The sequence below is a fragment of the Kwoniella pini genome, chromosome 2, assembly GCF_000512605.2.
Source record: "Kwoniella pini CBS 10737 chromosome 2, complete sequence".
Lineage (NCBI taxonomy): Eukaryota > Fungi > Basidiomycota > Tremellomycetes > Tremellales > Cryptococcaceae > Kwoniella > Kwoniella pini.
Genome location: NC_091717.1, coordinates 1,785,896 through 1,811,573, shown reverse-complemented (window position 1 = coordinate 1,811,573; position 25,678 = coordinate 1,785,896). Strand labels below are relative to the sequence as shown.

Sequence of the window (25,678 nt, the reverse complement as noted above, 5' to 3'; positions counted from 1 at the left end):
TATCAGTTCCTCTGCCCTCAATCGGTATTCCAGTAACTGCGGTCTCCGACATAATTTACCGAATCCTGGGTCGAACCAGAAGAGCTACCACTGACACTGATCCCTATGAGGGCAGGCATCAGGAAGGGTCGGCAGATTGAAGAATCCTCTTCCTTTCGTAGCCCGATAGCTTATAGGGTCGAAGGAGCTGTATCGCTGGTTAAGGGACTTGGGATCAAATATTTTGTTCGTAGCTATCGTATCCCCATATTTTGTCTAAAGATCTTCCTTTATAAGTGATGTATATACGTCTTGTAGATTTTCGTTGACATTTGTGTGAGGGCGCTATAAGAGAATGATCCGTTATCGTTTCGCTCCGCCCCTACTCCTTTTCGGTTGTCAGAGCGGTACAGCCCCGTACAATACATGAGGATCGTTTAAGCTTTTGCAAGACAGGATCGACAGAGATCGTTGATAAGGGAGACACATCATGAGGAAAGACCTTATCCAAATGATGCACAGCTTCTATCAAAATGGTGTTACTCTTGTCTCTGACAATTCAGTCCGAAACGGCATTCGGCTGCAGTGTTAAATCTCTCCCTCGTTGAAAATTCGGATGCAGGTTTTCGGTACATCTTGTCTTATGCAGCCGTTGAAGGTATTGAGGGCTCGACAGTTTGGCAGCAGCAAAGAAATCCAAGGACAGTGTATGTATACATCTAAATCAATGACCTACTTGGTACAACCACATTCATAACTCATCCTTCTTCCTTTTTTCTTTCTTTTTTCCGCTTTTGTCATCATCACTTCGCCCCGATTTACCCTTCTGACTGAGGAAATCCCTGACGACTTGCTGTAAGACATTCTTCTCCTTCTTTCCTAAACCAACTCTCGCTTTTTCCTTACTTGTCATATCCTCTTCACCCTCTGTCTGTTCCTCTTCATCAAGAACAACCAAATCCGCATCGAGTAGTACAGGTCCTTCATCACCTTCTTCCCATGAATAAAATATCACTTGTTCTCCTTCGGAATCCTCATTGTCTTTGCTATCACTTTCACTCGACTCCGTTTTACCTTTCGATAATGTCTTCTTACCCAAAAGGTCCAGAGCCTGCTTTAACATATGTCTAAGTGATTCATCTTCAACATCTGACCCTTCAAATACGATTGCAATTTCTTCTTCTCCTGCTCCATCAGCCTCAGTCGGGAACATTTTTTCGGGACCTTTGATTCCGAAATGATGCTTGATATCTTCTGAAGGAGGTACATCCGCTCCAGTAGGTCTTTTGCTATACGGTGAATGAGATTTATCCAGTTCTACTCCATCTAAACCTAAAACCTCTCCCCCCAACTGAATACCTTGATTTGGCTCCTTTAAGACTTGTTCATTTTCCCATTTTGTGAATTCTTCGTCATTTACAATTTGCCTACACCTGATCGGAGCATTTTCTATCTTTTTCACCAAGTTCTCTTGATGATTCTTGAAACCAGGTAAAGAACAAAGATAAGGTGAATGAATGATTATTACATATTGACAAATTGAAATTTCTTTAATCATGTAAATCATATCTCCGGTAGTCATTGAACAATGAATTTGAACTTCGACTTCACGAGGTTTACCAGTTTTATCACATTTTGTGCCATATGACCATCTTTGTATCAAGTATCTCGAAGAAGACTGATTGGATCCAAATGATATTGTCGGTTGATTCTGATTTGACTTTTTATTTGCAGTGGACAATGCATCTGAGTTGGACTTGCGATTTCCGTCATTCAATTCTCCCTTAATTTGCTTCAAATCGACACCGCCTCCAACTTTGTGTTGTCCAGCTGCAAAACGTTGTCTTGCACCAGGAGAGACTTGGCCTAGAGTATAAGCATCATATTTCGTATCCTCTACTGGAACCAATCCACCGGGTGGATGAGGGTGAGGATGAGCCGCAGCGTGAAACTGGCGTATATGAGAGTTATGGCAGTACCTAAAGGAATGATAGAAACATTCAGTACTAAAGCGAATGACCATGATATGCTAGTTCCTGATCAGTCGACCTTGAGTTGCACTTACGAATAAGTGAACCATCCTTGCTTCATAAACAAGCATTTTCCATCCAAATGGCTCATAGCTTGCCAACCCTGTAAAGGGTCCAACTCATCTTCGCTTTCTACAATTTGGTCTAAAGAGTCTATCATAGCTGTTTGAGTGTCTGTAATATTTTTCGAAGGCATCAAGCAGAGATATGGATAAGGTGTACCGGATTCTTCAGAAGGATGAGCAAAGTTCATAGGTATTATTTCGAGGTTATTCTGTTCCAGAGGGAAAAAGCAAAAGTAATCAGCTGCCGTTTCATCACAATAGCAAGCTATATATTGCTCTTTCTCCAGCCCAGCCCTGCTCCCGCTTGCATTCGGAAAAATGAGTTGCTACTCACCTTCGTCGACAGGTCCTCACTTCCATCACTCAATCTCTTTCCTCCTTCATGCTCAACTTTAGCTCTTAGCCAATCATTCTCATTTTCCACCCCGAGAGACTTGACTCGTTCGGCATCAGAGTGTGATAGGGGCAAGTCATTCAAGAATTGTACTTCGTATTTAGGATAAGCGTATAAGTCTCGTAATTGATTATGACCTTGTCGGAGGGCAAAAGTTGAGGAAAGCGATGAGAGGGCACAGAGGTAGATGACAAGGTTTCGAGACATGATTGGAGCTACAAAGCAGTAGCGCAGCTCAACGATGATACTCAATACAACAACCTAGTAGGCGAGAAGTTCTTATCTGAAGCAACTTATGAAAGGAGTTTGGTTGCATTAACAATGCCAGCACGACGTCAGTGGTCATTAACGGAACAAGTGGACAATCAAAGTGGAAGGAATAGCGGATATCGCCGAAATCACAATTGAAATGGAATGATCGGAATCACTCGGTCCCGGTTGATAGTAATTTTGAACGATTGTTTCCAGTTTACTGCTTTGTAAAGTGATAATTTCAAGGATTACACAAGGACAATCAATTAAGATATCGTTGATAACCCGCTCAATCTCACTTCTGCTCAATAGTATCGAAGACCCCAAGATACCATGTCATTCGGTCGACCAGGTTTCACAGATAATTTCAAAGTATCACCGCCTCAAAGAGGTTCATTCCCTTTAGATCATGATGGTGAGTACAGACATCTAAAGTCCAGATAACCTACATCAATATCACTAATCCATTTCGTCCTCTGTATATCAGGAGATTGTAAAGAAGCAATGTTATCTTATTTGAAATGTTTAAAATCAAATGCCAACGATAATGGTAAATGTAGATTACAATCCAAGAAATATTTAGAATGTAGGATGGACAAGTGAGTTCCTACTGTTACTTGATTGCTGCTGAATGGGAGGTAATTACTGATTCTATGATATTCCAAAGTGGCTTGATGACAAGAGATGATTTTCAAAATCTTGGTTTAGGTGATGTAGTCGATCCTTCATTACCCAAACTTGAAGCTACAACATCGCCAACTTCCAATCCGGCGTCATCATCCATATCAACCCCGACAACGACAACAACAACAACACAAGAATCAGCAACGGTGCCGCAAGAGAGGATATAGCAAGAATTCAAATCATGGCATTTCGAGAACGAACACATATATGTTTACAACATTATAGCTCAGCATCCAGTATATTACAAGTACAAATACAGAATACAATTACCACCAATTCCACCATTTCCCCTTAGTTCCTCCGTCCAATCCAATCTCACCATCAACTACCTTTCTCTTCTCTTCTTGTGATCGCCTGATACCCTCCCACATCTCTTTCAATCTACCTAAATCGTCAAGCAATTCAGGTCGATGAGTTTCTTCTGATAGATAATAATGAAACCTATCCGCAGGAGAATTATCATGTTCATCATCAACATCTAATGATTCAATCTGCTTCCTGATTCCTTCTGATGCTATCCGAAGATCTTCAACATGGGCTCTTCGATTCTTAGCTGAAGCTACGAATTGCGATAATGATTGGAATACGGATTCTTCCAATAACTTTGTTTTCCCAAAAATACAAGTCAACCTGTTGTATCTATATATGGAAAATCATGCACAACTCACCTTAACATCTTTAGCTCTTTTAGATAATTGCTTTTCACGTTCACGTAGATCAAGCACAACAGCACACATCTCTACATCGATCTGGAGATGCTCACTATGCAAATATCTGTCAAAACTGATCGAATCAAACATTCTAGCGACTCACGGTTCAACCCTCCTCATATCTTTGTAAAAGTCGACTTGTTCTAGCGAATGCCTATCATCCCAAGTCAGCGCGTTCGAGCAGATTCCGATCTCAATAACGTAAGTGTTGATTCACCTTCTAGTCAGCTCCAATATTCTTTGCCCCACGATTTCCCCATCCCTTTTACCCGTTCCATGAGGATTGGTGACTTCCCATTCCATACCCGTTTCCTCGATCACAACATCCGCACCATCACTTGCTGTCCTTAACATTGTGGTCGCTCTGCCACGCTCTCGCCAAGCAATGGCCCTATCTGACGGAGTACGCGTATGGGCTGGTCGACCTTCGATGTAGGGTATTCCTCTTGCAGACGGTGTACGAGAATGGCCACCAGGTGAATATCCATTAGCGGTAAATTCCATATCCGATTTTTCTTCAGCGGGACTCAAGCCGTTTCCTAATGATGTTTTTGACCATATATCACTATCGTTACCTGAAGGTTGAGTTACTATTGAAGGTCTTTTCGACTGAGCGCGAGAGCCGGCAGTGAGAAAAGATGGCCTTGAAGAGTTGTTGAATGAGCGATCCAATAGACGATGGGATGCCGACGGACTCGGTGAAGCTGTTCAAGCTTGTCTGTCAGATTTGTCCAAGCTTCTGGCATCCTCATTACTCACCTGATTGATCTCTGTCAAATTGTTCATCCACTACTTCGAGATCTCTGCGCCAAAAGTCAGTGGTTCACGTTCCTGCGCCAAAAATTCAGAAGACTCACGGCTCAATTACTAAGGGTACGATGCTTTGCCTTTTTCTCATGATGGATGACTTGCTAGACGATGGAGCAGCAGTGCCAGTCTCAGAATCTGAAGTTTCATAATTAGTTCCTTTTCGCCTACATCCGTTATTTCAATTGTCAGCCTTCATTCCAATCAGGAGATCAATGGATCAACTTACGATACCAATCCGAAGCCACCTTTGATAGCTTGACCAGCTCTACCCGATATCTCTTTGAATGCTCCTTTGAAATCCCCATCACCTTCGTCGTCCTCTTTGATTCCAAGATGAGCAGATTGGCCAATTGCAAAGTCTCTAGATTGAGTTTTTTTTCTAAGTACACCTCTATTCGAATCTCGTATATTTCCCGTTGAGGAGTTCATACTTCCCATCCTGCCATTAAGTTTTCTTCTTCGACCCGTGTCGCTCTCGGCGACAGTTCCATTCCACAATTCAGCTACTCTTCGAGCACCCATAATATCCCAATCCTTTTCTCTTGATCTCAAGATACCTTTGATATACGCTTCTAGATCGGTAGTTATTACATCTGGTGGAGCAACCGGTCCGACTTCTCCTTCAGGTATGATAAGTCCAACTCCCTGATCATCCTCATCTTCGCCCCTGAAACGCAAGTGATGCTCTCTTTTTCGGATTGGTGTATCTTCAGTCGATCCACCTTTGAGATTCGCTGAGATTGAACTAGTGGCTTGAGCAACGCCATTAAAAAGTAGCCTGTGCACCTTTAGCGCATCACCGTGATGTCGAGTCCGGTCAGCAAGGTAATGCTGCGTTAGAGACCTAATCGAGCTGACTGTCAAGTATTGTATCGGTTGTTGGAGCGAAGAATTGCCTGTCTGTCACATCGTCAATGTTTTCTCTTTGACCAAATATGGGGAACTCACTTGAAAGCCTGTCCATGTCTTCAATAATCGTCTATAGTTGGAGAACGGGTCTTTAGGCAGCTATCAAATCACCTTGGTTAGACTTTTTTGCCTTCCCAACTTGTGCTCAAGAGCCCACCTTTTCCACACCAAGAGCGTCCATTTCGTAGTGAACGCTAGTCACTGAACTCAGAAGCGCTGAGAGAGTTTTAGGGTCAATACACCCTCCTGAAGTCTCTTTCTACAAGTCAAAATATAAGCTATAACTTCTGATGAGCTGGTCACGAACAAGCTTACTTCAAGTTTGAGCGATTCTTCATGCTCCATTCCCATAATTCTCCTCCATTGAAATATTCCAGCTTTCGTTTCATCACAAAACAATCCATCTATTTCCAAGTTATTACTTGGACTACAAAAAAGTCCCCAAAGGGTTAAAGAAGCTTGGATAAGCTTGACTAGTTCAATCACAAGGAACGTAAATGGATCAGATGTGATATCGGCTTGTGTATTATCAGCCAACGGGGATGGAGAGAAAGTTTTGGCATCTTTCGGAGATGTTGATGGAGAGCTATTCCGCGATAGGGGGATAATAGGATGGGTTGGTTGAGGTATTTTGTATAATTCATGGAATTTTCGTCTAAGTGCCGGTCTAATGGGAGGTGTATTAGCGAATATTGTCCTAAGTGTCGATAGATAAGAACGACTTACATTGGACTTTCCAAACCTATGACAGCTCTTCCTCCACATCCTAGCCTCCTCAAGCCTGTGTTCACAGTAGTAAATGGTTTAGCTACTCGGAAATCACCACCTGGAACAGGATTTCTACGTAATTGGAATAAGCTGTATTAGCTCAACAGCTGGCAAGATCAAGAAAAAGCTTACACTTCCTGACCAAAAGCAGATGGCGTGGTCACTAAGAGAGTACCGTACTCTGTCTGTCTCATAGGTCAGCATGTCCAAGAGATGTTTCTCGATGATCATTCATACAGTAACTCACTTTCCGCGGCGAAGATTGAAATTCAGAAGCTAAAAATTGGATGGCATTCGCTACCTCGACCGCGGCTTCATGGTGAGACAAGCTAGGCAATGGGACCAGCAAGTATGCTGATATCTATATTGTATTTTCGAGTCAGCAGCTGTAGGTTAAAAATCATTCCTTGATAATCCAATTACCTGCTCAGTTGGTTTGCCTGTTTGAGTGACAATAGTATGTGAGAAGTGTGTTCTCGATAAGAACCTGTAAAAACAATCAACATCAATACAGAACGATATAATCGGTGAACCCTCAGACACCATTTCAATGGATCTTTGCTGAAAGGTTTCGTGATGTTGGGGTATGAATTAAACTCACCAACTTCTCAATGAATACAATGCATAGCCTCGCAATGTAACCTCTTTTTCCACTTTCAATCTACCCAGCTTACTTATCCATTTCTCCTCCAGCTCTTCAAGCGGTCTATCTGTGGGTATAAGTAATGCTTCTTTGGTCTGTGCATTTGATGGAGAAGGAACAGGTGAAGAGAATCTTGAAGGAACTGAAGGACTCGGAGAGAAACTCGAGATTGACGTAGGTGAAAGTGTGAATGACATTGTACTTTTACTTCAAGACTATGAGGGGGCTTTGTTAATGGCCGTTTCAATTCCGCCGTATCACTATCTTGATCATCTTGCTGTGCTTATTATGGCTCGCTTACCCCAAGTTTCGTAGTGCGACAGATTGATGTGAAGTAGACTGATCAGAAGGAACAACATTGACAAAAGGCGAACGGATGTTATCGTCATTGTTGAACGGCATTTGCACCGAGTGGAGGTATGAACAACGTGATGACGAATTCCAAGCTCACGTACAAGCTCGCATCACTCCGGAAAGCATTATTGTAGACTATATAATGCTCGGATATAGATAGGCATTTGAGATGAGGTTGGGGCTATTCTGGTCTGCATACATTCATATTTACTGGATCCTCCTTATAATACTATGACAATCGAAAAATAAAAAGTGGTACAACGATCTAGATCCTAAAGCTATTTATTGATATGATTTAATTGAGCACGTACAGATGAAAATAGATGATATAATTCAGTTCCGCAAATTGTCTATCATTCTATGGGAAAATAAAAGGAAGGTCATTCTACTTTCTACATTTCTTGGGAACTTTGAATCCGTTAACTCTGATACCTCCTCCCCAAGGAGTGTTGCCGTTCAATTCTGCATCTGAACCTAGACCACCTTCAGCGAAGGCATCCCAGAGTACACAGTAATTATCACCTCCTGTCCTGATTTGGTCGGCTTGAATGATGGCGTCACGAGCGTCGAAGAAAGATGGTCGACAAGGTTGAAGCTTCATACCATCAATTACCAATTGGAGTAAGAGGGTGTTACCATGTTTAGGGATAAGAGGTACTGGTTTGCCCAAAGCATCAACCGATTCAAGTGAAGTCTTGGTGTAGTAGTCGTTGGGCTTGGTTACATCTTCAGGAGGGAAAAGGGTTTCTCCGAAACCGTGCTTCTCGACCAGTCGCTGAGAGGCGACAAAGAGAGTTTGAGCCCAGACTTCTCCAATAGCGTGTACTCCCCAGTAGTTGCTGAAGACCGGAAGTCAACTTCTGTTTAGATTTACTCGATGTCACAACAGCTTGCACTCACCCTTTGTTAAGGAACTTGTAGGTTGAGGGGTTCAACTCTTTGTCAGTGCTGTACTTGAAGTGTCGGATACCGCCAGCGGTATTGGCAGCCCAAGCACCCATGGGATAGACATCCGAGCCATTCCTAAGGGAGAACAACGATTAGCTTGGTGGAAGGCTGTAAGAAATCCTCGACCCACTTGAACTCCTTGTGCTCCTCGATTTGTCGGATGAGAGTAGCGGCGAAATCTCCCCATCCTGATAAGAAGCCGAGGCGTCAATACAAGCCAGATCAAGAGGGTAAGACAAGACTCACCTTCACCCATTCCACCTGCTTCACCCCAGCCCAGACAGCCGGAGTTGGCTGGACCACCGGTCAATCTAGTAGATAAACCATGAGAGTACTCGTGGATGACGATACCAGCTTCAAGATCACCGTCTCTGTAAGGAGTAGCGGTATCCCATATGTACATTCTCATCCGGGGCGCTTCACCATCTGGAGGAGTCATGAAATTCGCATTATTATATCCTGAACCATCTTGAGCATTGGTGATTACCGCATCACCACCTTTACCACCTTTATCAAAGTTATAAACTTGGAAGTTACCTGATAATTCGTCGAAACCGAGTCGGTGGAGCAAATCATGGTACATGTTTGATGTGTAGAATAGTTGAGTTATGACCATATCGATATATTCTTTAGGTCTCAATCCATCTGGCTCCCCGTATTCGTAGACAAATACAGAATCATTGGCGATAGGTCGGTAATTTTGTAAGAAATTGTTTCGGCCTTCCCAATCCTCATGAGCGTAAACGTTATTACCAATAGTGGTCTTGAACGTTGTGTAGTTCTGGTGGACATGTGTACCATCGATAGGGGTCAAGTATGGGTTAGAATCCGAGGGGAACTTGTGCCATCCTAAAGGAGACGCAACATTGTCCCAAGGTTTGGTCACGACCGAGAGGTTTCCGGTGGTAGGATCATTGACACCCCATGGAAAGACTAGATAAGAATGTTCATCGTACTTAGGAGGTTTAGGAAGTGGTTTTTGATGGCCACCTTTCTTGACTTCGACTTCCTTCTTTCCCTTGTGATAAGGTTCAAAGTCGAAATCTGTTGCCCAATCGACGATACGAAGGAGTTCACCGGTCTTGACATCAACGTAGGCTTCATACCAACTATCTTTCATTTCGACAGTGTATTTCCAGACGAGTCTCGGTGCTCCTTCTGTGACTTGGGTATACATGAGTCGAGCAGGCACATCGGAAATGACACCTGATTGTTCGAGACCTGGTCCAGAAATGATCTCGGTGGGAGGTTCAGCAGGCGCGTCTTTAGGTCCGAAGCTGTTTTTAGGTGTCGATGAAAGGTCAATGGCGGAGATACCTTGGAAGTTCTCGTTTGAAGCGTGAATTCTAGGTAACAGGCTAACCAGACCTTCTACAGGAGAAAGGATACCCGAGGATTCCTTGGTGGGTAATTCACATAGAGCCTTTTGATGATGTTTGATGTGTCTCATCGACTTGTGTACTTTCTTGATAGCGCCTTCGTCAACTTCTTTAGAGGTATATGATCCTCCTAAAATGACTTGGGCAGCAGATTTAACTAGACCCCAAGCACCTTCGTCACCGTTTAACTCGGCAAGATGGGCTTTATGAGCGTCGTATGTCTCTTGGAGGACTTTGCAGGTTCTTGCGGTTTCTCCAGATGATCCTTCTAAGGCGTCATGGAGGTCTGGTGAATCTCCTGGGTGGAAAGAGTTACCCCATGATGCGACACGACCATTGGAATCGATGTTCACATTGAGATCACCATCGGAGACCTCAAGACCGTTGATAAGTTGCTTGGCGAAGATCCTCGTGAGACCAGTGGACGCGTCGGTGTGACTCTGAATAGCAGGACAAAGGGATCAGCGAGATTCGTCACAAAGAACTATCGCCATGATACAGGTTGCGGCGATCCCACGCGGAGGGGATCGAGTGGAGGGCACGAAGGTATGTTTTCGCAGCTGGAGTGACGATGAGGAAAGTTCGTTTACGGATGCACTTACATCTTCTCGAATGTAGAAAGACTCTCCTTCAAGACCAAATCTCTCCTCGATAAACCTCCTAGCTACATCCTTGATATCTACTGGGTCATCCAGTAAGGAAGGCGCGAGAGGAGATTCATCGATGATTTGGTATGAATGATGCTTGTGCACCGGACCAAACGATAATGATTTTCGTTCTCTTACAACGGGGACATCGTCATACGTAGGTCTAGCCAGAGTGGTGGCGAGGAGAGGAAGGATAGCAATGAGCGCTGCACTGCGCATGATGGATTTAAGTGAAGTGGCAAATGCGATGAAACAAAGGAATACGGTACAACAACTATAATCAAGTAAAAAAGATATACGTAGCTGTGGTGGAAAAACAAAAGGGAATACAAATAGTTTGAGAAGAGGGATAGAGTACTCCTTCTGATAAGGTGTGTATTTATATATCTGTATGTACGCGTGAAGAGACTGGATTGAATAAGAAGGGATGAATGTGATATGGTGTGATAAGTGATAAGACTACTGCTAGTTGACTATCTATGGGTGATGAGTCGTCTGAATAGGTTTCAGGGTAATAACTAGTATATGTTTAGCTCGGAGTCTACTACAACCGGAGATAACGTGGCAATCATAAGTGGGAAATGGCTTATCATCCTACTAAATCAGGTAATCTCATCTCATCCCGTAAACCCCTTTAAATGGGGAAACTCCCATTAATTGCCGGTCGATCTGATCCGATTCAAGGGGTTTGATTTGAATTGATCACGCGGGGTAAACTTCAGACTTAACAACTACCGCATTTTGACTCTGATTCAATTAAGTGGATTCATCGGGTATCCCCGAATTGCCATTTCATGCAGCCACCATTGTCAAACACTGTAATTTATTCCCGATGCAAACTTCAAGCTTCAGCGGAATATGTCACAATTAGGACAGATCGACTTGACGCATTTGCATATTGTTTTAACTGCTGATGACACTAAAAATATAAAGTATAGGATTTATCTTGGAAGAGTCACCGAACACAAACTCTCCTATTATTATACCTATATCCTCAACATCTTGATCATCCAGAATAACTTGAACTAGTGATATCCGCTCCTTCCGCTTCCAAAGTCACATAGTAAAGTTTGGTTTCTGCGCAAATCACCAATCTACCTTTACCAGCAAATTGGAAATTTGCAGATGTTTCTCCTAACCAAATTTTACCTAATAGCAAACCAGTCGGATCCCAAACGTGAATACCGTCTCCTACACCAGCATAAACGTTTCCTTTATTGTCACAATGAACTCCTATCAACAGAATCATCATAAGCCGCATAAGCTTATATTGCTTCACAAGTAATTCATATCAAGTGGCAAAACTTACCATCTGGTACACCAGCATCGATGTAGGCAAAAGTTTGTCGATTACCGAAAGTGCCATCATCATTCACATTGAATCGGTATCTGTATTCACATACAATACTCCGATCAGTCAGACTATGAAACTGGAATCACAGGGAAGATACAGCCCTACTCACAAAGTTGCAGGTTTAGTATAATTGAAACCCCAGAAACCCTATATAACAACGTTAGCAACAATCCAAACTCAAAAGTCTAAAACTTATCACTTACAGCGTTGGCACCGGTATCAGCGACATAAGCAAATTGACCATCAGGAGAGAAAGTGAGACCTGATCGCGTGCATCAGAACAACGCGACATCACTTATATTGATGGAATTTTACTCACCATTAGGTAAATTGAATCCATCCGCAACTACACCTAAAGCACCAGTATCTACATTAAATTTGTAAACTTGATTTGGTAATACAGGAGCAGGTCTGAAATCTTGTAAATATCCATATGTCACATCTGTAAAGTACAATTGCTTGTTTCTTGGATTAACAGCAACATCGTTGAGTGAGCTGAATTGTCGTCCATAGTAATTGTTCAAGATTACTAGAAAGAACTGCGTCAGCTTAAGTTGACAATTTGTCGACTTGACTCACCAGTTGTATTGTATGGTTCATTTGGATCAACCCAGTATAGAGCAGGAGGTACATTGTCACCTTGACCTTCACCTGTGAAAACGATTTTTCCTCGGAAATTTGTCGCGCCTAAACCATAATATTGTTAAATCAGCATAGACATTCCCATTGACTTAAGTGAGATATCTTAAAAACTCACCATTAGGATTAGTCACCTCGGAGGTAGTATTAACAGTGATGACATCAACAAAACCCGTTCCATTGCCTTGAGAAGCAATATTTGCAGCTTGTGATAGACTAATCTTTTGAATTATAGCTGATTTATCCAATCCAGTACCTGCAGCTGGAGCTCCAGCATTCTGGACGAAGAAAACTTCATCTGTAGGAGGGTACCATACTGTTGCTTCGTGAAAAAGTGGATTTGAACCTCCGTCAGCTACAAGTGTAAGGGTGGGGTTGGTACCGATTATGTCATAAAATGCATCATCGTAAATTAGGAAAGGTTTTTCTTTTAGCGATTCTGCACTTGTACCAGGTGGATAAAATAGCTAAATATTGGACAATCAGTATTTGAAGGTAGATATCGAAACGGCATTTTATATCAATCAGCAAGGATGATCGTACTTACAGTAGTGAAGTTGTGCTCGGTTGGCGAAGGTACACTATCTAATACTGCGAAACTACTTGGTCTAATGATTTGAGCATATTTTGGTAAAGCATTATCCCATCTCTTGATGTGCGATGTTCCACCTTTCACAGATTGTATGTAAGCTGCTAAACCTAATACTGTAATTGAAAGTATCCCAACCATAATGTATTTCGGTATTTTACGATTAACTACCTTCTTCTTTTTCTTTGATTTAGGTTTAATGGCAGAGTAAGAAGTTTGGGTTTGAGTGAATTCATACTGAGCGACATTTGATTCATTGGTTCTTATAGTTTCTTTGTCCTTCTTTTGAAGTGACTCGTTTGTACCCGCTTTCCTGTTCTTGACCATTCTTCCAAAGAACCTAGAATCAGCAGAATGATGACTTGATCATGTGACTAAACCAAAAGGGGTGATCTTTTTAATCCGGAGACCTCGCTAATTGATATCAGCTGATCATGAGATCCCCTCTTCGCTTAGGTACGAGTACTGATTCGGACTGGGTGGTACTACTGAACAGAAGTTAAAGTTGTATGAAGAGTATGTAACCCCTCACCCCTCCTCCTCTCTTCCCGTAAATCACTATATCATTTTAGCGCTAAGAGGTATTATTTCATTTTCCGAAAACATTATATTTATCCGGTTCGGTATCGGAATGAACCGAGTGATTGTCACGTGATTATTCGTAGGTTCGACGTCATAAACGTTAAGACTTAAGAGTGACACCGAACTGTACATGGAAGTGGTCGTCAAGTGTCGATAAACCGGACAATATTCGGCAGATACAATGTACCTTCAGTTGAGTGTGGATTTGGACTCCCACATCGGTTCCTAAATACCCAGATCATAGTGGATATTCGTATCATTTCAGTATTGCATGCGGAGTATCCTTCTCTCCCACAATTCACAGCCCTCACGCTTGATAGTATCCCGTCAGGCTTCTAGCTGTGATGCTCGTAATAAGAATGGGTATCTCGGTCATGGTCATGATCCATCAAGCTAGCGCAAGAAAACCGAGATAAACTTAATTACCACTCACCGGATACACTCGGTCAAAGCCTATTTTCATCGGTGGTAGGGTTTTGATGAACGGTTTGATCAAAAGCAGATCACATACAAATTTGATCACTTGTCTGGTATAATCCATTTCCTGAAAGTGTTCCTTTAACGGGATTAACGGATCAAATTTGAAGTCAGTAGAAAAGTACCAATCAACGCAATTTGATACATCATGTTGAAATGTCGTTGAATATCTACGCTAGTCTTTGTGTATTATCACTTACAATAGTACTAGTTTTCAGATCTGTAAATTCGAAAAACTGTATGGCATACATACTAATTGGGATGACTTTGACAACAAATTCGCAAAGTACACAGCATGATCAGATCTGTTCCAAAAGGAGTCTTTCGTCGACTGATCGTACCAAGCTTCAGTGATTTCGGCTAAGAAAAAAGGATAATCCAATTTAACACAGACCATGTGTGTAAAGGCGTTCCCGCTTTTTACAATTAGAGGTATCTGTGTGTATGTGTTAAAGGATGGCTGTCTAGCTTATTTTACCTGATTGATGATGAAATAACGGAATGATGGTAGTCATGCATATAATATGGGTATATAACTTGATTTCTCCCATAAGACCTAACGATTTTCATTATCCACCCAACTCCACACCTTTTGATAGTAACACAATATTTCCAAGTGGTTGCTGATCGATTTACTGATATTGGAGTATTCGATACTTTTCTGCATTCGATAACATGTGTCACGAATCACCTTCTGCTCAAATCCTAGGAGCTCTAGCAACCATCTTAGGTGATATTTTTGTGTTGTGGCATTTATGGAAATATGACAAGTTTCGTTGTATGCTATATACTAAAAGAAACGCTTTTCGATTCAGTAAGTACTTAATTACTTATAATTGATATCATGCAATCACTGTACAACGCTGACGGGTATTGTTTACCTACGTAGTCATCGTAGTGAGTATCAGCTCGAATTGAAAGGTCAACTTTGAACTGAAAGTGCTGTCTGCACCTCTGCAGTGGATGTTCATAATCTCGTCTGCATTAGTGAGTTTCCATTAGCCGTCCATCGCGCATGGTGTATTGACCAAAGCGTTTGAAAATAGTTCACAGCATGGAATGTGATCTTAGTATGGGTGAAATATACAGAATATTATGCGGTTGTACCTATTTCCCAAACGGAAAGTGAGATCATGCCAGTCCCTTTTCAGCTGGTTAGTAGAGAGTTTCCTTCAAATCACGTTGAAGCGTATACTGATGATTTGTGGAATATACTAAGTGGAGTGACAGGAAACGAGACTTGGTTCGATTCTCGTATCAATTATTAGGCGTGGCATGGGGAATAGTCCTAGCTATTCATTCTGAGGAAACCCTTTATTGGGCTTACTTGATTAATGCTATTAGGAAGAGAGATAGTAAGAATTGGTTCAGAAGTATCTGGTTCAAAATATGGGTTTTTATCAGTATTACCGTAAGTTAGGCGATCCTATATTGGCAAGGGGATTCTGGAATTAACAATAACCTGATAGGTAATTACGGTTATACCTGCTGTTGGAAATATGGAAACCACAAATTTGATTAAGATGGAAGCTAACATCTTTATGGCTGGGTAAGTCATCAATATTCGCAACAAGATAGATGTTCATAAACTGAGTTCTCCTAATCAGATCTGTTCTTGCAACTCTACTTTTCTTTATGAGTTTATGGTTATACATCGTTTTCCCAGGATTCGTTGCTGAATCGGTGAGCCAAGATTCTGGCTGAATCCGTGCCGCATTTTTGGCTGAAAAACTATCGCAGGGCCGCCAAGGAGCCAACGCAGAAGTTATGACTCGACTGGAGTACTTCAAGGTGATTATTCTGCTATTTTAGTCTTGTCGCTTAAACTAATTTTCAACTTTCTATGATAGGAACTGAATGGCATTCGTACCCTGTTCAGATTCTTATATGCCTTCTGTATCTTGACCCTTTCTATTGACGGTCAGACCAAGCACAAACATGTCAATACTACACCGTATGTCCTCAATCTCCGGCCAGATGGTATAGCATACTAAGCTAAGTGGGATGGCTGTAGATTCTGGCTTGATCTCTTCTTCGTTTGTGGACTGTTCTTTGTCTTCACTTCTAATGGCCTGTCACTCATGGTAAGTATCCATAGTCAAATAACACACTGTTATAAGTTCCTGACCTGGATTCATAGATCCTTTTACCTCGAAACAACTCTTCGCAAGATACTTCTCGCTCACCCAACTTATTCATTCGACCACCTCGTTCAACTCATCGGAGAGACATGCAAATTTTGCCTTCAACATCCACCATCAATTCTCACAAGTACGATGAGAATGATGGAAATGGTTATCATCGAGATATAGAGCGAGCTCAACGAAGATCAAATCCATGGGGAGCATTAGGAGAAAGGTTGAATATTGAGAAAACTCGTTTGAGTGGATTAGACGAAATGGAAAGTGGTGGCGTAGTTGCGATCGCACTTGAAAGTGATATGCACCGAGATAGAAATAGAACGATGGAGAGTTTAAATTCTAGAGGCGATGCACCATTTGCTCCTACAGGGGGAGAGAGGATGCTGAGACCAGGTGAAGGTGTTGATGATTCTCCAGAAGCCGTAAGTCATATACTTCACCTGATTTGTCGGAGGTTGTTGACATTGACATTATCCTTATAGTTCGACAACTTCATATCACCCGGTGATATCCCTCGACGTGTTAGACCCACTGAAGTCAATATTGTTGTCAGGACAGAACAAGTCATTGAAAAGGCATAGTCTAATGTGTTTGACGACGGGTTATTGTCATTAATCTCGCTGAGCGAGAAGAGTTTAGCTCAGAGAGCGGATCTAGTATACGATTGAGGGCGCATGTTTATATGGATACTGAGGTCAACTGGTGGAACTACTCTGTTTTGTTGATATTCCCATTGGTAGCTATACCATGCAGCAGTCCATACGGAACGGGAATCACATATTGCTCTTTCCACACGTAAGGATTGGAAAATATCGACCAAAGATGATCACGTCCCGCCCGGGCCGACAATATCCCGCATAAACACGGCCTCTGTAAAATGATTCCGCATGTTGTCACACAAGTCGCGCTCGTCATTAACCGTATGATATGAGATTATGATGCATGACAGCTGTAGCTGTAGTATGGTGGTGGGTGTCACCGATGGAAAACCGAATGGATGTGGGGGATGTCATGTGGGGCTACGATTTCATTTCAATCATTAATCATTTTACGGATGGGCACGGCTCGGAACTTTGTTTGATAGTCCTTAATCAATCGATCTTTTCTTACGGTTACGGGAAAAGTCGTATTGGTTTTCAGCATCATTATTGTAGATCATATCACTTTTGCGAGATCTCCCATTGGCAGAATTTAGCATCACCAACCTTTCGTTTCGACATAAGACGACTTTTTCCCAAAGTCTCATCGATCATTCTCTAAATCAAATTGAGGTCACAGATCTGTACGATGTCGTTCCGAACAGCTTTCTTACCCTCCTTGAGGAGTAATCTCGCTGGACCCTCACGTCAAGTGATTAGAGGTCGATCACAATTCGGCTCAAAAGGATTCTCAACCGCATCTCATGCTCACGGAGGACGAGGTCATGATCATGCTCATGCTGAGTACATACCTAAGCAACGTACTGGTCCCGGAGCATTCAGGAGATGGGCTACAAGATTTGGTAAGTTTGCCTTGCTCCACTGCCAGTATTCCTTCATTTCAAGTGAGTATCCTGGACTGAAATGTTGTCCATCTCATACAGCCCTCGCTTTAGCTTTCCCAGCGGTATATGTAGCAGGAGCAGCCTTTCCACCACAATTAGTACTTTTCATCTTCCCTAGATATGCACCACCGCCTCCTCATAAAGATAGTCCAAGGGGAAAGAGCCATATGAGCGATATGGAACAATGTATACACGAGTTAGACATCGTCGAGGAAATGAGGAAAAAGGTCGGAGAGGGGAAATGGTACGAAACTAGTGAGTAGCTTCTCACATCAACTCCTAAGGGGAACAGACTCGCTGATCGAGTCACTATATAGGGCCATACCAAAATTACGATCCAAACAAGGTCCATAATTCTCTGACAGCTGGCTCATTGAGAGGACCAGGGATGTTAGCTATCGCACCTGTATTATTCGCCAAAACAGATGAATCGGAAGCTATAGGTCAGTTCATCTCTCCTGGTCTCAACATCATTCATGGCTGACTTGGCTGATCAATGCTTCACACAATGCAGCTGTCATCCACCTTGGTAGAGCTTTGTGCGGACATGATGGAATCATTCATGGTGGTCTATTGGCTACGGTCTTTGACGAGACTTTAGCGAGGAACGTGAGTTTTACCTTAATCAGTCTACTTTGCTCGGACTTCCCACACGGACGGGGATGACAGCTGATAGATCGATGTTGCATATTAGGCTTTACTCAATCTTCCATCTAATATAGGTGTAACCGCCAATCTCAATATCAATTATAGATCCCCTTGTATGGCTGATCAGGTGAATTATCGAGCCAAATCACAGCTCTCCTCCATCTTCATTGCCTCGCTCCGCTTTTCGCTATCGTTACCGTCCTTCACCTTCCACCTCCCTGTTTCTTACCTTCTCCCTTCTGAAGTGCAGCTCATTTTCGCCCTGTCCTGTCCTATATATCCTCCACCCCGCTCCGACCTAACTTCTGCATGCCCATTACGCCTTGCTGTCCGTGCGTCTCAGCTGACATGACTTTTCGGACTTTCAGTTCGTTATCGTAAAGACCAAGCTCGATACCGTCAAAGGAAGGAAAAGCGTTGTTACTGGGTATATGGAAACTACAAGTGGAGAGAGGATAGCCGACGCTACGTAAGTGCAACCATCACATTGAACTTTCATTTCCTTCCCGGATTGACGTCCTATTTCAAACCGCTACTCCACCATTCAATCTATTGTGCTTCCTGAGCTGACTATGTATTTTGAATAGCGGTATCTTCATTGAACCGAAATGGGCTCAGTTCCTAGCTTCGAGCGGTGTAACAGAAGCTATGGGTACCCGTAAAATACCTGATCCATCCAAATCACCAATTTTGTTAGACGATCAAACGGAACATATCATCTAATCGCCATTAAATCTGTAAAAAAATGATCCATTGTATTTCAGGTGGAGAAGAAAAGCAATAGTGAATATCATAGCAATGTCGCTTCAACGCAGGTAAACGTTACTAGCGGCTGGAAGGGGGTCGTGCCACTAGAAAGATATATGATTATATACTATGCGACTTCCGTTTATCTGTCTACTACATATCTGGGGTATATGGGAGTACGATCTTTAGCTATCAAGTTGATAGACCATGGAAGAGAATCGATATGATGCAGGTATAGTATACGAAATAAAAATTAAGGTAGTATAGGTTCATGAGCGACAAATAAACAAAAACACGGGTGTCAAAAGGTCGAAAAGATTGAGAAATAGTCGAAGAATTCCAAATCAGATATAATTGACTATTAAACAGCTTGACCGAAAGAAATAGTTCGACTGGACAAAGTTGACGTAGCTGATAACCTTTTACCATTTTCTTCATTTTCTGATTCATCCATATACATCATTTTCAAATTAGACTTTTTACCTGCATGAGCAGTATGATCTGAAGCGTCTGCGTCACTATCACCTGAAGGAGGAGTGATATTCCTATTTTTTCTCGAAGTGGATTTTTGTGATTTTCGACTTCGGGGAGTCATGATTATTGGATCAGACATTTTAGATTGTTTCGAGATTATTTTAGATGATGATCTAGTATTTTCAAGTTGAGTGGTTGATTTTTAGAAGGAGATAAATGTTCATCTGCAGATAAGAACTCTTCACTTCCACCTGAATTTCTACTATTTCCATTGCATTTAGCATGAGAGGATGGTATAGGTAGGACAGCCTCTAATTTTGAATCAATTACCATATCGGCATGAGAAGGTCTTCTGGATGCTGTGGGAGTTGCAATATTTCCATCTCCTTTAACGGTCTCCAAACCTCCTTTTGTTATGTTAGTTTGATCTGAAGTGTAATTCTTAATAATTGCTGTGTTATTACCTTCTGTATCTGAGTCACCGCTTAATTCTGATTGAGCTTCTGTCTCAACTTCGGAATCCGTTGTGGGTATGGATGATGAAGTCATTACGCTTGCTGATCTTTGAGCAGAAACAACGTTCAACGCAAGTTCGAGCTATCAGATATACAAATATCAGCATGATAACGGTTTTCACTAAATTGTTCATCTGCACTCACCTTGGCTTGAATACTGGCAATCCGTTGAGCAATCGCATCTCCACCACTTGTCGATCCACCAGGTAATCCCAGCCCAACCCCACGCTCAGTTTCGTTAGTAGTGCCAGTAACGAGTGATGCGCGTTTGTTTAATCTACTCTCGCTTCGAACCTGCCCTAAAACGCTGAGTGGTTTGGATCGACTAGAAATCATTGAATTGGCAATAGTAGGTCTCGATCTAATCGAAACTCTTGATCTTATTGAAGCTGTATCACCAGGTGTACCTGGTCTGGAAGATGTATCTGAGCCATTTACAGGATGAATGGAGCTAGGTAAGCCTGCTAAAGCCCCGTTGATTTGATCTTCAAGTGAATTCATGATCTCTTCTCGCTCTCGTTCAAGATCTTGGATCCTATTATGAAGAGAACGTCGAGATTAGCTTTTCGCGGGGAGTTATTCTAATAATTCAGTACGACTTACGATTGATGCATGTCAGATAATTGTCTCATCGCTTCAGCTCTAGCATCCTCAGTGTTCTTGAGTTTCTCTTCCAGATCTGCATTCTGCTTAGTTTGCTCATTTGCCACTAAAACCAAAAGCATCAACCCACAGTTCACGTGCACAATTGAAACCAGTGAAATTTGAAATCCAAGACTTACGATTTGATAGTCTTCTTGCTTCTCTTCGTTCTCTGTCAATCTTAGTCTTCAGCTCATTCGCTTCTACCGTCAAGCGATCGGCATATTTCTCAAAGATTTCGAATTGCTTTTTCCACTATGAAAGCAACATCAGTCAGTAGTCAGACACGCGAGCCCAATCATAGTCCGACTTACGTGATCACCTTCTTGAATTAGCTTGAGTAATCTTCGATTTATCTTTGCCACCTTGAGCTCCAGATCATCTCGAGTCTCGACATAATGCACTGTTTACATGAATGAGAGAATTAGCTAATTATCGGTCCGCCAGATAACATGATAATCGAGACACTCACAAGCTCGTCTTCTCATCATAGCCTTGGCAATTTGTTCACCAACCGATAATTGAGCTTGAGGTCTCGCAATTCCAGATTTCATAAGTCTCTGAATCAATGTAGGCTTTTTGTGCTTGTCGGCTAATATCTTATCAAAGACCGAAATAATAGCTTCATGTCTCCACCAACTAGGTGGTTTCAATCGTTCTCCCAGATAATGGGGCCTGTCTCCTTTATAAGTGAATTTATTGAGATTTCGAAAATTACCCTTAGGATAAGATACTTTGAACTCCATAGGGATACTTCGGTCCATTGCTAGAGTCAATTATGAGCTCGCCTGTATATAATACGATGCGACTGAACATACGATACGAATGACCCAAAGCAGCCAGTATTTTCTGCTTGATTTTCTCTCGCTTTGGTCGAGGGGTAATCACACCAAAAGGAGGCGATTTGCACGAAAGAGAACTATATATCAGTTCCATACAGACTGATTGCAAAACTCACTTGGTATCGATATCAATGATGACTACTTCAGGTGGGGGTGCAAGGAGGTATCGACATTCAGTTGGCATACCCTTTTAAGAGATGTTGTCAGTCAATATGGAGAATCCCAGAATTAAGTTGTCTCACAATAATGTATGGTCCAGGATCCTCAATGATAAAGGTGGTGTCTCGCTTGATCAATCAATTAGCACCCAAGTCCACTCTTTCACACGCAACTAAGCCGAACTCACAGCGTGTATCATTGGCATACTGATACCGTCCCAGCCTCTGAGCTCGACTACGTACTTGAGGGTACTGACTGCTGCATTGAGCATAGCAGGATGCTTGGAGCAAAAGATAATCCTTCCAGAATTTGACAAAGCCACCTGTTCACAAATTTGGCGAATTAGCCTATTTTCGTCATTATGACTATGAGATCAGGATGGGGATTTACCTCTGCAGCAGTTACTATATGATCTAAGTCGACAGCCTGGAATAATGGCCATAATTGGAAATCCACCTTCATCAATCCTTGATCGAAATTCATTAATCCTCCAGGCATATGACCCTCGATGATCACTTCATCTTCTGCTTTTTCCCTTACAGCCAACTTGAAAGATTCTCCAGGTCTAGGTGGATCAAAATTGAGTAATTGATTGATTTGGATCATGTGTATTTTAGCATTCTTAGAGAATCTAGCCCACTAATAATGAAAGCGAGATGGAATAAGCTGCAGCTTTGACAGAGGATCGTAATAAGCGGTAGGCAAACTTACACTCAGTCGAAGATAATCTTGTAAGAAATCGTAAATGGGGAATCGAGACACTAGTTTCGCGTATTGATAGATAAGCTTGATTTTTATTTCCGCAGCATAAGCTGACTTACCCATGGTAATAGCATAAGGCATCCAGAAAATATCACTCGCTTCGTCATAAGCAGCAGCGGCATCTTCAGGAACACTATCTACTGTTGACAATCTATCACCTTGAATAGTATTTCTAATTCCTCTTCTTCCAAGTGGACCTTCTAAATCCGAATCACTCATACCAGTTTCAGTCTCACTTGTTCCAGTCACATCACCTTCTGATTGATTTTTCCCCATCATATAATGTAATGATCCTCTTTTGGTTCCTTTCTTTCCACTTTCACTTGGAGCAGTTGAGCCATTTCGTCTCTGTTGAACTAATGGATTAATTGAGTTTAAAGATCCTTGACCTAATTTAGCACGTTCAGCACGCATTTTGATAGACTTCAATTGTACTGCGCGATCTCGATCCGCATGAGTCCAAACTGTCAAGGTCACTCCGTAAAAAGTAAGTTCAGTTGCAGAAGCTGTATTTCTGACATTGGGATTTCCACGAGCTTGTAAGTGTAATGAAGGATCGAGATTACCCTGTTCGTCTATTGCTGAGAGCATCGAATAGGTGTTGATATTACCAGATACAGCACTATCAAGTCGAGTACGAGCAATAGCAGCAAGAGTATCATGTCGAGGTATAGTAAATTTGAATGCGTGACAAGTAGTAGGAGGGGACAGGGTCGAATTAATTACTTCCACTGAACACATGAACACGAGTATGTTAGCCTTTCCTCCTGTCTGATAATCAACTGTAGACGAGTACTGACCGTCTCGAGGATGAGCAAACTTCATAGTCTTACTGACTAATCTTTGAGGACCATCCGGACCAGCATCAGGAACGTATTTTCCCCTTATATCTTTAGATAAACCATTGGTGAAAGTACTTGATTTGGAATCCTTTCGAGAACGAGTGGTGTCTTCTATTTTTTCACCGCTGAATGAACTTCCTAACATTTCAGGTCGCCAGAACAGACCAATCGAATCTTCAAGAGGCTGCACTCCACGGGAAGAGTCGCAATCGGCAAACGACCATTGAGAGGCGGACTGTAGTCGTGAAAGTGTAATGAGTCCGCTGATGTTTACAAGGTAGCAAATGATACAACTTACCTTCCCAAGACCGGAAACCAGATATAACGAAGCCAATTTTGCATTTGAATCAATACCCAGCACCTTGTCAGCTTTCGCCCTAGATCCAACACTTGTAGTACTTTGATTGAAAGTCTGGTTGAAACCACTGAGTATATGAGGCACGGAATCGTTCCTCAACCCTTTCAACTCGTCTAACTCTTCCATCTTTTCCAACATCCCAGGCGAGACATTATGTTTAAGCTTCTCCGAAGTTTTACTTTCACCTCGACGAATATTGGATCCTAGAGCTGAATTTCTTGTCATACTCGGTAAATGCTTTGAAGGGATCTTAGATGCGTAGCTAGTAGTGACGTTCGATTCTTGCGATAAGATTGAAGGTGGAATTAAAGGCGAAGGTGGAGCAGATTGATCTGCGAATGAAGATGCTCGACTTGGTATAGGTCTTTCAAATGAGACTGTAGGTGTTGGCGAAAGAGGTTGATTAAGCAGATCAGGGTTGTTTTTGTATTCGGTACGAAGTCTAGTAGAAGATTGTTCGGTTTTGTCAGGCTTGATGTAATCTGCTAATATATCAACTACCTGTCTATCTAATGAAAATTCAGAATCTTGTCTTTTATGTCTATGTTCTTTATCTCTTTCCGAAGATTGCCTTTCCGTATAACCATTGAATATTGGAGAAGTAGAAGTGAATGAATTGTATATTGCAGAGTGTTGTAAACCGTCATTTCTCGCAAAAGGATCCCTTTTTATCGATAAATTATCTTCTAACGGGATTTTAGATTGCAAATATGGGGTTTGAGGGAAATGTGTAGGTTTTTTAGGTACAGCCGGATGATGAGAGCGATTATAAGAATCTTCAGCGCGAATACTTTTACCTGATGTCCTGCCGAGAGACAGGTTAAGGCCCACCATTTTTGATGAAATTTAGAATGCCCTCAATCCTTGAGGAAATTGGCTGACAAGCTACTTCCTTGCTAGGGACTGGTAGGAATCCTTCGTTACCGGTTTCGCGTTGTAGAAAGCCAGGCAAATGGGAGGTTTGATGGCCGTGAGCAGAACAAGCGGGCAAAAGAAGCAACAATACCTTGATTTGAAAACCTATACGATGGAATTGCAGATGCTAAAATTGTTTTGATATGAATTGAAGGTTTTTCATCCGCATACTCGATAGATATACCCCAGATCCTATTGTTAGCGTAGCAGTGCATGTAGAGTGAAGCAATCTGAATCGTTGAAGTAGCATGTTGCAGAGAAAATCTTCGGGCTTACATTTTCCTTGATCTCCGCACGGATCCGCAAGCCAATACCCTCCAACGCCATTATCTAGTCAGACCAGGACCAGGGGGTATTAGAAAAATGGAAGAGGGCCCGTTAGTGGGAAATCACGTCAGATCAGTGAGCACGAGCCGTTTCATGCTCTGAATACTCTAGACGATGGTCAAAAGCGCTAACGATTTTTGATGCTTTTGGTAGCTGCGTATGTTATCGAGACTTGTATAGACGATCAAAAATAGTCTCATACCGAATCGCTTGTGCTTCTCGGTGCTTGGGATGGTGACTTGGCAGACTGCCCTTCAAGATCCGGAGTCAATAAGGATTGCTGGATCATCAGATTGACGGTCGTCGGACGTGAGTAATCGCGTTGTGATGACCGAGGGTCAATGGCAAATTCCAAACAGCCACATACTGGCCATTGCGTCGTTTCATCACCTTACTAAATAAGCGTGCTTTGAAGCAATTGAGGGGGTATCCGAGCGTCCGATGACATTGGCTCGGTGCTTTCACTAATTCGGAATCTGGTTGATCGAGCGGCGACACTGCATAATGGCGGGCCGGCTTTAGCATCTCCACCATAATACTCCTGACCGGC

At 42.2% G+C, this 25,678-nt stretch overlaps 9 protein-coding genes across 9 annotated transcripts; 3 read left to right on the top strand and 6 right to left on the bottom strand.

Annotated features, from left to right (window-relative positions):
• Positions 1–730: 730 nt before the first annotated feature.
• Positions 731–2,675, bottom strand: I206_102009 (uncharacterized protein; the record flags this gene model as incomplete). Its single annotated transcript, XM_019158593.1, has 3 exons — positions 731–1,958; positions 2,045–2,283; positions 2,409–2,675. The coding sequence occupies 3 exons, from the start codon at positions 2,673–2,675 to the stop codon at positions 731–733; spliced, it is 1,734 nt and encodes a 577-aa protein (XP_019008339.1).
• A 378-nt stretch (positions 2,676–3,053) lies between these two features.
• Positions 3,054–3,571, top strand: I206_102008 (cytochrome c oxidase assembly protein COX19; the record flags this gene model as incomplete). The annotated part of the gene is made up of 3 exons (XM_019158594.1): positions 3,054–3,135; positions 3,208–3,319; positions 3,388–3,571. 3 exons carry the CDS (start codon positions 3,054–3,056, stop codon positions 3,569–3,571), a joined length of 378 nt encoding a protein of 125 aa, XP_019008340.1.
• A 99-nt stretch (positions 3,572–3,670) lies between these two features.
• I206_102007 (uncharacterized protein) lies at positions 3,671–7,441 on the bottom strand (the record flags this gene model as incomplete). Its single annotated transcript, XM_070202491.1, has 15 exons — positions 3,671–4,006; positions 4,073–4,166; positions 4,218–4,268; positions 4,332–4,818; positions 4,874–4,917; positions 4,972–5,088; positions 5,151–5,824; positions 5,873–5,932; positions 5,991–6,092; positions 6,149–6,500; positions 6,560–6,673; positions 6,734–6,786; positions 6,849–6,962; positions 7,025–7,088; positions 7,203–7,441. The coding sequence occupies 15 exons, from the start codon at positions 7,439–7,441 to the stop codon at positions 3,671–3,673; spliced, it is 2,901 nt and encodes a 966-aa protein (XP_070058592.1).
• Positions 7,442–7,983: 542 nt separating this feature from the next.
• Positions 7,984–10,791, bottom strand: I206_102006 (uncharacterized protein; the record flags this gene model as incomplete). Its single annotated transcript, XM_070202490.1, has 5 exons — positions 7,984–8,437; positions 8,499–8,621; positions 8,677–8,734; positions 8,793–10,365; positions 10,528–10,791. The coding sequence occupies 5 exons, from the start codon at positions 10,789–10,791 to the stop codon at positions 7,984–7,986; spliced, it is 2,472 nt and encodes an 823-aa protein (XP_070058591.1).
• Positions 10,792–11,578: 787 nt separating this feature from the next.
• I206_102005 (uncharacterized protein) lies at positions 11,579–13,481 on the bottom strand (the record flags this gene model as incomplete). Its single annotated transcript, XM_019158597.1, has 8 exons — positions 11,579–11,805; positions 11,882–11,961; positions 12,036–12,073; positions 12,130–12,188; positions 12,246–12,455; positions 12,506–12,613; positions 12,684–13,032; positions 13,113–13,481. The coding sequence occupies 8 exons, from the start codon at positions 13,479–13,481 to the stop codon at positions 11,579–11,581; spliced, it is 1,440 nt and encodes a 479-aa protein (XP_019008343.1).
• Positions 13,482–14,888: 1,407 nt separating this feature from the next.
• Positions 14,889–16,935, top strand: I206_102004 (uncharacterized protein; the record flags this gene model as incomplete). The annotated part of the gene is made up of 11 exons (XM_019158598.1): positions 14,889–15,027; positions 15,154–15,200; positions 15,260–15,367; positions 15,433–15,624; positions 15,683–15,762; positions 15,821–15,896; positions 15,954–16,004; positions 16,064–16,167; positions 16,228–16,297; positions 16,354–16,776; positions 16,837–16,935. The coding sequence occupies 11 exons, from the start codon at positions 14,889–14,891 to the stop codon at positions 16,933–16,935; spliced, it is 1,389 nt and encodes a 462-aa protein (XP_019008344.1).
• A 706-nt stretch (positions 16,936–17,641) lies between these two features.
• On the top strand, positions 17,642–19,268 carry I206_102003 (uncharacterized protein; the record flags this gene model as incomplete). The annotated part of the gene is made up of 7 exons (XM_019158599.1): positions 17,642–17,855; positions 17,937–18,152; positions 18,215–18,340; positions 18,412–18,506; positions 18,592–18,672; positions 18,914–19,014; positions 19,133–19,268. The coding sequence occupies 7 exons, from the start codon at positions 17,642–17,644 to the stop codon at positions 19,266–19,268; spliced, it is 969 nt and encodes a 322-aa protein (XP_019008345.1).
• A 385-nt stretch (positions 19,269–19,653) lies between these two features.
• On the bottom strand, positions 19,654–19,905 carry I206_102002 (uncharacterized protein; the record flags this gene model as incomplete). The annotated part of the gene is made up of 1 exon (XM_019158600.1): positions 19,654–19,905. One exon carries the CDS (start codon positions 19,903–19,905, stop codon positions 19,654–19,656), a length of 252 nt encoding a protein of 83 aa, XP_019008346.1.
• A 102-nt stretch (positions 19,906–20,007) lies between these two features.
• Positions 20,008–24,720, bottom strand: I206_102001 (uncharacterized protein; the record flags this gene model as incomplete). Its single annotated transcript, XM_070202489.1, has 17 exons — positions 20,008–20,025; positions 20,097–20,363; positions 20,426–20,816; positions 20,885–20,990; positions 21,064–21,178; positions 21,238–21,326; positions 21,396–21,598; positions 21,658–21,689; positions 21,742–21,790; positions 21,882–21,952; positions 22,008–22,052; positions 22,112–22,246; positions 22,315–22,563; positions 22,636–22,685; positions 22,746–23,417; positions 23,487–23,763; positions 23,827–24,720. The coding sequence occupies 17 exons, from the start codon at positions 24,718–24,720 to the stop codon at positions 20,008–20,010; spliced, it is 3,663 nt and encodes a 1,220-aa protein (XP_070058590.1).
• Positions 24,721–25,678: the final 958 nt, after the last annotated feature.